Here is a 13,740-nt window from a genome sequence, read left to right as displayed (position 1 = left end):
ATACATAATTAGGTATTTCTGAAATCATTGCAAACAGCCTAAAATAGGTATCAGTGTTTCCAACCCAAGCATCTGTTTCCCTCAGCAGCCCCCTTGAGTAATCAGCTTTATAATGGATTAATCAGAGCATGAGGATGGCTGACATTTGAGCAGCCCAGCCTCCCGAGGTGAAGGGCAGGAGAGGGGGGTGAACGAGCAGCCCAGCCTCCCGAGAGGAGGGTGAACGAGCAGCCCAGCCTCCCGAAAGGAGGGTGAACGAGCAGCCCAGCCTCCCGAGAGGGGGGTGAACGAGCAGCCCAGCCTCCTGAGAGGGGGGTGAACGAGCAGCCCAGCCTCCCGAGAGGGGGGTGAACGAGCAGCGAGCAGCCCAGCCTCCCGAGAGGGGGGTGAACGAGCAGCCCAGCCTCCCAAGGTGAAGGGCAGGAGAGGGGGGTGAACGAGCAGCCCAGCCTCCCGAGAGGGGGGTGAACGAGCAGCCAGCAGCCCAGCCTCCCAAGAGGGGAGTGAACGAGCAGCCCAGCCTCCCGAGAGGGGGGTGAACGAGCAGCCCAGCCTCCTGAGAGGGGGGTGAACGAGCAGCCAGCAGCCCAGCCTCCCAAGAGGGGGGTGAACGAGCAGCCCAGCCTCCCGAGAGGGGGGTGAACGAGCAGCAACACCTGCATGTGTTTTGCCTACCAAGCTTTCAATACAGTATCGATACGTATCACTGACATTAACAGTGTGTGAGTGGAGGTCAGATGTGTCTAGGTTAGTGGTGGTGAGACATATGAAGCAACTGCATGCCTCAAATCAAACTAACCCCCTCTATAAGTCCATACACTGTGGCATGACATTACAACCCTTGGAAGGATTTACTGCAGTAATGCAAGAAGACTCACAGAACAGGTTTAGAACAAAAAAAATAAAAGACTTTGTATATTGAAAGACAGGAATTGCGTCCAGCCACGTCAAGGCGTGCAGCCCCCAAGCTGCAGGAATGTGCCGCATTATGTTGTTAGATGTTAGGCGCTCAAGCTTTTGAGTTTTAATTTTGTTATCACTACACCAGCGGGATAGTACTTTGAGGTCAGTAGGTGGCGCTGTGGTACTGCAGCAGCACCCTGTTTCCATGGACTCCAGTGACTGAACGAGACCAGAGTGGGGATAGACGTAGTTCACATTAGTTTTGATTGTGACGTTGCTGTAAAACTTGAGTAAACTTTACGTGAAAACAATTCACAAATGCGTGAGATGACTGGGGCTCTATTTCATTGATCTGAATACCTCCACTGTTTAGATGACTGTCCATCTTTGTGGAACGTGTTTAAATCCCCCATCTGCCCCCCCAGTTGTGTGAGAAGGGTTAGGTGTGTGAGGAATAGTTTCCCTGCGAGTGCTGGAATTTGCGCGCTGCTGCTTCGTTTTTAATTAATCTGGAGAGCACGACTGCGATGCAGCTTGTGAGGTCTTGCAGGCTGTTAACAGTAACGCATAAAACAGCTTGTGATTTCTTGTTGGTAGAAGAGGTTTGTGAGAACACAGCCTCATGCAGCACTCCTAACAGGCTTGTCAAATGTCTTTGCATTGCCGTGGATTGGCTTATGCGTTCGTATGTGCCACAGTGTAGCAAGATGACTGCTGCAGCTCTTATTTCGAACTGACTTTTCTTGTAGTTTTCTTATAGTGACAGTGGTCTTGCTGTACTAGTAAAATGAGCACAAATGCAGAAGAAATACCAGTGAAAGCACGGTGAGCATGGGGAAGAACACACAACAGATTCCATCTGCAAAGTGCTTCAGCTCCCCCCTCTGCCACCCCTTTTTAAATAAGCAAACACGTGTTTGGCTTGAGTGACACACAGAGGAAGGCGGGACCCCTGCGGAGTATGAGACCTGGAAGGGCCTTGTGGTTGCCATGGCTCCCGTGGTTTGTTTCTCAGTAATGGGAAACGGGGGGGGGGGGGGGGGTTGGAAGTGCTGGTTTGTTTCTCAGTAATGAGAACGGGGGGGTTTAGAACGGCTGATTTGTTTCTCAGTAATGGAAACGGGGTGGGGGGGGGGTGTTCCTGCGGCATTAGGAAACAGGAGAGAAAAGGCAAACAAACGATAACTCAGGGTCTGAGCTGTTTTTCTAAAGACCCATCAAGTCCAGATTCCACAGTTGAACTCACTGAAGAGCAGCCTCTCTGGTGAAGTTTGCAATGGGACGGCCCCTAACGGAGCAGCGGCTTCCCCTCCAGTGGGAGGCTGTGCAGGGTTAACTGTTTCACTGCAGCTCTGACAGGCCCCCAATGCATTACAACAGAGGTTAGTTTAACCTCGTCGCGGCAAGAACAAAAAGAGCAGCTTGTTGCGGCTGTTTTAAGATGTAATGGACCTCTTTACACGTGCAGATCAAAAAGAAATCGATCCTGCTGTAGAAGTCCAGCCACAGCCTTGCTTTAATACCTGCTTCTTTTGTTCTCAATAGACGCTATTCATATCAGTCTGAAACTATAACCCCACCAGAAATTAGACCCTTCTGTGGGTTTTAACATGACTTGAGGAATCTCAATGACCCTTTCAACTGTAGCTTTTCAATGGCACCAAAAATTACTCTTAAAACACTTACCATAAGTTTCAATGTCCATAGTTTACACTCCAGTTAATAGCAATCACATGTCTCACACAAGCGATTTCCATCCCTGTTAATAGCAACCACATGTCTCACACAAGCGATTTCCATCTCTTGTTACTATCACCTTTGGGAAAATGAGGACAGTTTGCATATAAGTTACTGTTGTTATTATTATTATTTATTTCTTAGCAGACGCCCTTATCCAGGGCGACTTACAATCGTAAGAAAATACATTTAAGAATGTTGTACAGTGTTCTGAAAATATAGCGTCCAGTACCACAGAGCACAGAACCTTGCGATCGGAAAGGTGGCAGATCTAAGTACAGATATCATTTAAATCGTGAAAAAAGGAACCTCCTGGTGTTTTTGTTACAGACAGAAATAGACTAAGCAGTCTTTTATTGTTTGATTTACGCTTGGTACAAGGCCATCACTGTTGTAGAATTGCATAGACCACATGTACAGTTCAGTTCACGTAATACTTAATAACTCAATGAAAATACTTATTTTAAGGAACGGTATTGTAATAATGCAATAGTGTTTAATGCTGTACTTGTTGAAGCAATCTTTTTTTTGCATGTGTTGTTTTTTATATTGTTATGACTGCCTGAAGCAGTTTACTGGTGCACTCCTGATAAAGCAGACATGGTGTAGATCTAGTTTCTGCTGGGACTCTGTCAAGTGCTGAAGGTAGCGGTCCTTGCAGTTTGCTTGTCCGAGCGCTCCTGCGTTTGTGGGGTACAGTTTGCTTGTCCGAGCGCTCCTGTGTTTGTGGGGTGCAGTTTGCTTGTCCGAGCGCTCCTATGTTTGTGGGGTGCAGTTTGCTTGTCCGAGCGCTCCTGTGTTTGTGGGGTGCAGGAGGAGGCAGACAGACAGGTCCTTCAAAGCAGAGGAGTCCTGCTTCCCTGTTTAAAGTGGATGTTGGAAATTGGTTGTAGGATGTTCTTGCAGAGTGTTTACACTAACTGTTACTCATCAGTGCCATCAGAGAGATGAGTAATGCAGCTTCTCACAATTGTTTACTACGGGGAACTGAATCACAGTGCTTGAATAAACTTATTTTTTAATGTGATTGCTAAATCTGGGAAGTTACTGATTTCTAGTGTGCTAGCACCTTGTTTAGACAGTGGTCTAGGTTATTACAGTGTTCAGTGATCAGCCTTTGGTTTGGTGTTCGATGACACTGTGGAAGAAGTGCCTGTTGAGGATGAAGTCATGTTAATTAATGGTTTAATATGAACCAGCGTGGGAGGTGTCAAGATTAGAGGGTTACTTACACAACAGGAAACCACGCGTTCACATTTCAATAATTATACAAGGGTGCTTATAGAGTTACTTGTGGACTGTACAGCCATGATGAGGAAAAGGTATTAGTCAGAGAGAGAGAGAGAGAGAGAGAGAGAGAGAGAGAGAGAGAATAAGGCAGGTAGAGTTGCCACATGATGTGCTCCAGATTGTTAAACTGAGGCTTCAAGCCATATGCTATAAAATGCAATTTCAGTTTGTTTCAACTGCAGTCTTCATTCATTGTTGGCCGGGTGCTGTAACAGCTCATTGCAATGTGATTCAGCCAGGGCCTGGTGCAAAACACAGTCCTCACAGATAAGCTCCTGGAGCCGCAGCAGCATTGGCCATGTAGGAAGTTGTAATAATCTCTACCTACCAAATCCAGTGCTCGGTCACCAATACCCTTTCTCAGTATTTCTTAGTCTCGGCTGACTGTAGAATGACTCCGTATTTATATTTCTTGCCTTTTTATGAACAGCACCACTGTGCCCCCCCACACCCTGTATTGACAGTACCCTGTATCCATCCTGCTTCTCCAGCTGCCCTGTCTGAACTCCTACGACAGATACTGCAGTAACCAGGTGGCAGCCAAGGCTCTGCTGGACCACAAGAAGCAGGACCACCGCGTACACGACTTCCTGCAGCGCTGCCTCGAGTCGCCCTTCAGCCGCAAGCTGGACCTCTGGAACTTCCTGGACATCCCGCGCAGCCGGCTGGTGAAGTACCCGCTGCTGCTCCGAGAGATCCTGAAGCACACAGCCAACGAGCACACAGACCAGCAGCACCTGGACGAGGCGGTGAGGCTCCCTCTTCTAGAGTGTGAGAGCAGGGAGGCTGACTGAGAGCAGGGCCTCCCAGCCTCAAGAGAGTGCAAAGCCCAGTCTTCTGATAAAACTGTACAAATAAGCAGCTTAGATGCAGCCCTGAAAGTCTCACTTTCCAAGCCCTCTTTGCTAGTTGTAGACAGTTAAAACAATAATATGATGAAGGGATCACAAACAACCTCTCTTGTGCTTTTCCTATGGTTATACTATGCATAGTTGTCCATGCTTCACCACACTTCTCTGTGCTTTACAATGCTTACCTATGCTTTATTACATGTTGCTTTTACTATAGTAAACTTTAGAAAGGTTGTTGTTACATTTTACACAAAAGGTCCTATTCTGAAGCAAGCACAAAGGCAAATATCTGAGAAATAAAACCATTTCTATAACTGCATAAAACTAGCAAGAAACAACTTACCCTGCAGGTCCTATTGTGAGTGATACTGAATTCCTTGCTACAGTTGCTTGATTCCTTTTTGAAGCTATGGCTTTGCTTTATTCACAATGTCCTGGGATCCGCAGGACACCCTCAGTAAAGATTGCAGCTTTTTAATTGATTGGTTATTATTCTTTGAACCGCACAAGTCCTTTTCAGTGATTTTTCTGGATTTACAAAGTCAGCACAAACCGTTACACTTCAAATCAGTTTGAGAAGATGAAGGCATCTTTACTGAGGCAGCTGGCTGTCTTCATCCTGCTGTCTGAGAGCTTCATTTGAATGTAATGTTTGGATTGGGGGTACATTGTAACTGCAATTCCATTTAATGTACAGCTGTACAAGTCACTTTGTAACTAAAACAACAGCTGATACAGATACCTCATTGAACTCCCTCCCTGACAGTGGCGGATATAACTATCAAAGCTGCGTGCCGCACTTTGTGTGTGGGGTTTGAGTTTCTAGATCACAATAGAAAGACATTGTTTGGCACCCGAGAACCTTACTCACATTACCCCAGCCTGGCTGAAGAGGATTTCATTGCAGGCTGTTTGTCTTGCAACTGGATCTGTTTCACTGAGCCCTCTGAGGGCTGCTAAGGGGAAGCTGCAGGGATTACTAGCACCGTTATGAGATGGAAACCCGACCCGGTCCCACTGGACAGCCCCAGTCACTCCGGATCTCACTAGACTGCTGGAGTGACAGAGGTTCAGTGGTTGCCTGATGATGAATAGTTGAGAGGACCCAGCATGGGCCATCAAATAGTCCTTTATTACTGTTCCTGGCTTTTCGTCATTTGAACACACAGATTAGAGATGCTGTTTAGCAGGGGAGCACAATGTGGGACTCGAGGTGCAGAACCCATTTCACCTCCTTCCAGGTCTTCATGCGTTTATTATGTAATGATGCTATAAAAGACTTGGGGCCTCCAGGACCAGATGTGTGCACCCCTGCTGTACAGTGTGGAGGTTGCGAGCATTTTAAAAACAGCAGTACTGAAGATCTCTTCTGTTCTGTTCTGTTAGCCACGCCTGACAGTCCTGTTTTGAATTCCTCCTCAGATCAACATCATTCAGGGAATCGTGGCAGAGATCAACGTGAAGACGGGGGAGTCGGAGTGCCAGTATTACAAGGAGAGGCTGGTCTACCCGGAGGACAACCAGAGGGACCTTCTCATTGAGAACTCCAGGGTCCTGAGCTGCCACGGGGAGCTGAAGAACAAGAGAGGAGCTGTAAGGGTCTCGCCGTCAAGCACACTCATAGCATCCTTCTGAAATAATGTCAGGTTCATCACACTCATAGCATCCTTCTGAAATAATGTCAGGTTCATCACGCTCATAGCATCCTTCTGAAATAATGTCAGGTTCATCACAATCACAGCATCCTTCTGAAATAATGTCAGGTTCATCACACTCATAGCATCCTTCTGAAATAATGTTAGATTCTTGGGTTTAAAAGCACCACACAACATGCTGAGAGATATCGTGATTGTAAAACAGAACAAGCCTTTCATTCACTTCCTCTTGAAAATCCTTTGAACAACTTGTTCTTCCCGAGGTCAACTGCATCTTCATAATCGCAGGTTCAAAAGGGACATGCAGTCCATCTAGCAGTGAGGAGCCTGGCTTCTGGACATGTCAGTTGACTGTTTAATAGTATGAGTCAAAGGCAGGCTGGGAATGAAAGTTTTAGAACCCACACAAAGTTTATTTTAGTACTACGGAATATTCTTTAATTGAGTGGCTGTTTAAAGTTATGAAAGACAGCAGAATGTTTTAAATTACATACTGGAAAAACAGAAATGAAAAAAGGGGTTTGTTTCCAAATAGAGAGCTTATATATCAACATGGGCCCACAGCCTTCTTAAATATGAAAAATAAAACATGCATGGGGAAAATAAATACCTGCAGAAGTGATGAGAGAGCTGAACAGAGTGATGTCAGTGATGGAAGCTGGTTCTGAGCACAGGGTCTTGATTCAGTGATGTCAGCGATGGAAGCTGGTTCTGAGCACAGGGTCTTGATTCAGTGATGTCAGCGATGGAAGCTGGTTCTGAGCACAGGGTCTTGATTCAGTGATGTCAGCGATGGAAGCTGGTTCTGAACACAGGGTCTTGATTCAGTGATGTCAGCGATGGAAGCTGGTTCTGAACACAGGGTCTTGATTCAGTGATGTCAGTGATGTCAGCTGGTTTTGAACACAGGTTCTTGATTCAGTGATGTCAGCGATGGAAGCTGGTTCTGAACACAGGGTCTTGATTCAGTGATGTCAGCGATGGAAGCTGGTTCTGAGCACAGGGTCTTGATTCAGTGATGTCAGCGATGGAAGCTGCTCCTCTGTCAGTTTGAAGAGGTCTCATTGGCCAGGGATGGGGTGGGGGATGATGAAAAGGTCCCCCCACAGTCTTGCTCTTTCAAACAGCCTCTCTTTCATGTAGCAGCTTTAGGTCTGCTGCTGTTCACTTGGCCACATCAAAGAGCTCTGTCATCATCCCTGGGTTTGACCTTCAGTGAACTGGGGTGGGGGGGGGGGGGGGGCATGGTTTGATCAGGTTTCTTTGAAGATTACTTTTATCAAAGGCCCCTGGTTCTTGTTTTCAGAAGGATATGTTTAGTTGTATGTGCCCGCACTGTTTAAATTGCTGGTAAGTGACATAATAGGTTTACAAACAAACTTCTCGATGACATCTTCAGTGCTACCTTGATCACCTGAACAAACAATGTGTGGCATCGGTGGAGTCAAATAGCTGAGCCTGCTGTGGATATAGAGATATAGATATATGGATATAGATATAGAGATATAGGGATATATAGAGATATATAGAGATATAGATATATAGAGATCTTGTGAGAAGGTGGGGTAAGCTTGGTCACTTTCGGGATCTTTTCCACTGCCTTCTGGTGTAAATAAACACAGCTCACAATAGCATATATATTTAGTGCCTGTATATTTATAGTCACAGCATCCTTTTTACAGGGGAACACCCCAGTAACACAAAACAAGCAAACAAGCAAAGTCCTAACTCCACTCTGGAGTGCTAACTAAACTTGTGTTCTTTTAACTAAATATCAGATGGCTAAGCCATTTCCCGATGTACAACACAAATCCAACAAAGTTTCAATATACCTTTTCTTGGGAGTTTCCGCAGGTCTATACACACGACATAGCCTTTCCAGAGACAACCAGACTCCATCCACCTTGCCCTATTTATATACACCTGTGTCCTTAATTATTGACAGGTGCACCGTATTAAGAAACTCTGTGTTTCTTTCTGGTTAGCCATGTTTACCAACCTCCGGGCATTTGGGGGACTGTAGTCCTGCTACCTACTTTAAAACTCATAGGATTACATATTTTTCTCTGTACTTGTTATAGAGGGTACAAGCTACGTGTTATTCATGGTCCTATATATCTACCCTCTATAATCTTTCCCCGGACTCTGTCACATATATATGTATTTTCTTTTTGCTTGATCTCTTGCTTGCAAAATTAACGTCCTTTTTCTTCTTTTTTTGTTTTCTTCAGAAACTCCACGTGTTCCTGTTCCAAGACGTCCTTGTTCTCACGCGAGCCGTCACCCTGAACGAGCAGCTCTGTTTCCAGCTCTACCGGCAGCCCATCCCTGTGAAGGATCTAGCATGGGAGGACCTGCAAGATGGAGAGATCCGCCTGGGGGGATCAATCCGCGGGGCCTTCAGCAACAATGAGAGAAGTAAGTAGCAGCCGAAGGGTAGCCCTGGACAAGCCATTGTCATCCCGTCAGAATCAACCTCTGTACTGCCATGCTAAACACAACCACCTCTCAACCTCTGCACTGCCATGCTAAACACAACCACCTCAACCTCTGCACTTCCATGCTAAACACAACCATCTCTCAACCTCTGCACTGCCATGCTAAACACAACCACCTCTCAACCTCTGCACTGCCATGCTAAACACAACCACCTCTGAACCTCTGCACTGCCATGCTAAACACAACCACCTCAACCTCTGCACTGCCATGCTAAACACAACCACCTCTGAACCTCTGCACTGCCATGCTAAACACAACCACCTCAACCTCTGCACTGCCATGCTAAACACAACCACCTCTCAACCTCTGCACTGCCATGCTAAACACAACCATCTCAATCTTTGCACTGCCATGCTAAACACAACCATCTCAATCTTTACACTGCCATGCTAAACACAACCACCTCTCAACCTCTGCACTGCCATGCTAAACACAACCACCTCTCAACCTCTGCGCTGCCATGCTAAACACAACCATCTCAATCTTTACACTGCCATGCTAAACACAACCACCTCTCAACCTCTGCACTGCCATGCTAAACACAACCACCTCTCAACCTCTGCACTGCCATGCTAAACACAACCACCTCTCTCAACCTCTGCACTGCCATGCTAAACACAACCACCTCTCAATCTCTACACTGCCATGCTAAACACAACCACCTCTCAACCTCTGCACTGCCATGCTAAACACAACCACCTCTCAACCTCTGCACTGCCATGCTAAACACAACCACCTCTCAACCTCTGCACTGCCATGCTAAACACAACCACCTCAACCTCTGCACTGCCATGCTAAACACAACCATCTCTCAACCTCTGCACTGCCATGCTAAACACAACCACCTCTCAACCTCTGCACTGCCATGCTAAACACAACCATCTCTGAACCTCTGCACTGCCATGCTAAACACAACCATCTCTCAACCTCTGCGCTGCCATGCTAAACACAACCACCTCTCTCTACCTCTGCATTGCCATGCTAAACACAACCACCTCTGAACCTCTGCACTGCCATGCTAAACACAACCATCTCTGAACCTCTGCACTGCCATGCTAAACACAACCACCTCTCAACCTCTGCACTGCCATGCTAAACACAACCACCTCTCAACCTCTGCACTGCCATGCTAAACACAACCACCTCTCTCAACCTCTGCATTGCCATGCTAAACACAACCACCTCTGAACCTCTGCACTGCCATGCTAAACACAACCATCTCTGAACCTCTGCACTGCCATGCTAAACACAACCACCTCTCAACCTCTGCACTGCCATGCTAAACACAACCACCTCTCAACCTCTGCACTGCCATGCTAAACACAACCACCTCTCTCAATCTCTGCACTGCCATGCTAAACACAACCACCTCTCTCAATCTCTGCACTGCCATGCTAAACACAACCACCTCTCTCAATCTCTGCACTGCCATGCTAAACACAACCACCTCTCTCATGCTGCGTCACAGTAAGAATGGCAACTTCACATTGCCTTATTAATATGGTTAGGTTTTTACAATCATGTAAAATTAATTCATCGATATAATCTAACATCATTTAGACTTCAGAGGAGATAACAGAAATTTGTAGCAGCTGAAGAGTATTTGACTGCATTTTCAGTTTCAGAAGCAGTGCATCGCTTCTAAATAAGGATATAACAGATTATATTGAACATAAGGTACAAGGTCTATACTGTACTGCCTTCAATGTTTTCTGAAGCAGACCTTACAAGAACACAGCCTTTGACACTGAATTGTGTTGCCTGTACATATCGCAGATGTGTGACAGTCCGAGTTGTTTTCAGATAAGTAGAAAGACAGTAGATTTTGAACTGCAGCCCCAACATTTTTATATATATTTTTTGCAGCTAAAAACTTCCTCCGGGTGACCTTCAGGAGCGGCTCCCAGCTGCAGGCCCACCTGCTGCAGGCCAACGACAGCTTCAACAAGCAGCAGTGGCTCAACTGTATTCGGCAGGCCAAGGACGCGGTGCTGCGGGCCTGCGGGGACTCTGTGGGGGGCCAGTCCCCAGACACACAGCCTCTCCGGGACTCTGTGGGGGGCAGTTACCCAAACCCACAGCCCCTCCTCTCCCCGGGGGGAAGCAACAGCAGCAAAACATCGCAGGAAATACCAAAGTCTGACCGAATGGACCACTCGGGCAGTGAGTCAGACTGCAGCATGGACACCAGCGAGATGAGCGCAGACTGTGAACAGATGGAACAAACAGATCAACACAGCAAACCTCTGGAGAGCAACGTCTGAGCTCTGGGGGGCAGGAGGGGAAGCAAACAGAAAACACTGTGTCGTGTGTGTCACGTCTTCAACCTGTACAGTATTGGAATTCCGCAGGGTGGGGGTGGGGGGTGGCATTGAGAAAGAGCAGTTTGGAGACGCACTTTTTATTTCTCGTGACGACACCAGCAGTTTCGTGACTGTAGTACTGTAACGGCCAGTTGTGTCTGAATATCTGTGTCTAGTCCTGTGTAACCTTTCGTGGTAGATGGAGATACTTGACCAGAAAGCTGTCATTGCAATCCTGCTGGAAAACTCTGTTTTCTTGGCTGCCAAATTCAGGGCGGTTACAAATACAGTCAGGCGGCCTCGTGCTCCATCACGGGAGCCCAATCGTGGTGTCAGAGAAGGTGCATAGCCAAATGCTGGCTCCAATTTAGTACTACTGTTCAATCAATGAGATAATAGAAACAACAAAAAAAACTATTTATTTAGGATAGATTTAATAGAATGTTTACAAGTCCTGTTGATGACCAACAGAATGTTTCGGACAATCAGAAGAGCAAATGGGATCACAAGCCAGTCTGTGTGCAGGCCTTGGCATTATGCATTGTGTGTGTGTGTGCATTTACTTCAGTACTGTTAGCCTGCACAGGGATGGAGAGGGTCAGAGCTCTGCTGACCAGGCAGAGCAGCAGCTGGGCTTTGCTAACCTCTCAGTGTGATCATTAGGGTTTGAAAGGTATTGTTGTGTCAGGTTCCCATGTGCTGCACAAACCCAGGCTGTAGCATCTGCTGCTGGTTTCATTTGCAGTCTGCAGTCGTTCCTTTACCTGCCTCCAGTATTTCCAGATAGATTAAATAACTGACAGCGCTTTGTGCTTCTTTTCTACATTTCCTCGAGGGTCCTTTGCATTGTATACTAATTAGGGATCTTCTTTCGTCAGTGCGGGCTGGCAGGACCCATTTGTGCCAGTCTGCCATCCTCACTGGGGATCAGACTGGTTTGGGCTCAGTCTGTCTGCTGCCAATGGAAACAAACAGGACTGGTCTAAAATCAGATGGAGATGTGGCATTATATTGTACATTTGTCAGATATAGGAGGGAGGAGATGGGAATTTGGAAAAGGATATTTACTTAATATCAGAATAAGCTGATGCGGAAAGAGTTACTCTTCTGAATACTGTGGACCATGAATGTTACTAAAAGTGAAAATCCCCACCCTGTTGTGCCAGGCCCTGGCTGTGTGTTCTGCCGCTGTAAACGCATGATAACTGAAGCGGGTTATTCCAGAGGGCTGTGTCCGTCTGCAACACTGAGCTGCTGTTCCATTCAAAATAAAAAGAGGACGGAAAAGAGTCTTACAGCACACGCTACTATTACAGGCACACTGTTGCAGACAGAAAGATACTGAGAAAGGACCTGGGAGTGTTGGTTTAAACTGTAGTCTGCGAGACTCAATACCAGCGACACCGTTTCCAGCCCAGTTACATCAAAAAGGCCTTAATGTGATCAAAAAGAATGTCTGATGCCACAATGAATCACTTTTACATGAGATGGACAGAACCTTCATAGCAGAAATGTAACTGCTAAATTATTGCCAAAAAAGTCATTTTTTATTTGTATTTTTTAAATCTCATAATATAGAATGTTTGTGTCATTCTGCTTTGTAAATACTGCGAGATCACTTGCATTAAGGGATCAGTGTGGCGCAGGGTAATCCTTATGAAACAATGTATATTCCTTTCTTATTTTTTAAAGTATTGTCTAATTGTATTCTTCAGGACTTTGTGTTTCTAGTTTGTACACTTGGTGTAAGAGGGTTGTGGTTATTTGGCAATGCTTCCTGTGTAGTTCAAGGTTGCATATTTGGAGTTGGTTTGTAAGAGTACGAAGCAGGACTGGGAAAGGCGAATGCTGACGGGATCGGAGTATGAAATGAAGATGACATGTATTATATTTTCTGGAAGGCAATGGCACGTTTTATATTTTTATTAAACGCCACGTAGAAAGAAAGAGGTATGTTGTGAGATGGTTTGTGGAGATGAATTTTGAAATGAAATCTGAAATATCTTTTGTAACTTCCATGAAGCATTATCAAATAAAGGATGTGAAGCCTGACCTGTCTTAAGTGTGGTTCGTTTGAGTCTAGCCAGTTCACCCAGAACACCAAATCATCAATTCAACGGTAAAACCAAATGGTAAGAAGTAAGGGTTCATGAGTCCTGTCTTCTGCATATCGGAAATGTAACCTTGGTAATTATATGAGAAAAAAACAGTGCAATACACTGTTAAAATAGGATGTTTGTAGAGCTCCTTTCGATTTCCGTGAATAATAATAATACCAGTGAGTCTTACCTGATAAGGTGTCACCAGTATGCTGTATAAACACACACAGCTCTCACTCTGTCCTGTATAAACACACACAGCTCTCACACTGTCCTGTATAAACACACACAGCTCTCACGCTGTCCTGTATAAACACACACAGCTCTCACGCTGTCCTGTATAAACACACACAGCTCTCACTCTGTCCTGTATAAACACACACAGCTCTCACACTGTCCTGTA

At 45.9% G+C, this 13,740-nt stretch overlaps 1 protein-coding gene across 4 annotated transcripts in view; it reads left to right on the top strand.

Moving 5' to 3' along the window:
- LOC117412365 (rho guanine nucleotide exchange factor 3-like) overlaps positions 1 to 13,290 on the top strand; it is a 133,378-nt gene extending 120,088 nt beyond the window's left edge. For all 4 annotated transcript variants that reach the window (XM_058988908.1, XM_058988912.1, XM_058988909.1 and 1 more), the window contains 4 exons: positions 4,422 to 4,679; positions 6,204 to 6,374; positions 8,668 to 8,854; positions 10,802 to 13,290. In XM_058988908.1, the coding sequence (XP_058844891.1) occupies positions 4,422 to 4,679; positions 6,204 to 6,374; positions 8,668 to 8,854; positions 10,802 to 11,199 (1,014 nt within the window). In that variant the 3' untranslated portion in view covers positions 11,200 to 13,290. The remainder of the gene's footprint in view (positions 1 to 4,421; positions 4,680 to 6,203; positions 6,375 to 8,667; positions 8,855 to 10,801) is intronic.
- The last annotated feature ends 450 nt before the right edge of the window (positions 13,291 to 13,740 follow it).

This window comes from Acipenser ruthenus, chromosome 16 (genome assembly GCF_902713425.1).
Source record: "Acipenser ruthenus chromosome 16, fAciRut3.2 maternal haplotype, whole genome shotgun sequence".
Taxonomy (NCBI): domain Eukaryota; kingdom Metazoa; phylum Chordata; class Actinopteri; order Acipenseriformes; family Acipenseridae; genus Acipenser; species Acipenser ruthenus.
Note: the sequence above shows the minus strand (reverse complement) of the source record. Positions and strands in the feature narration are given on the sequence as shown.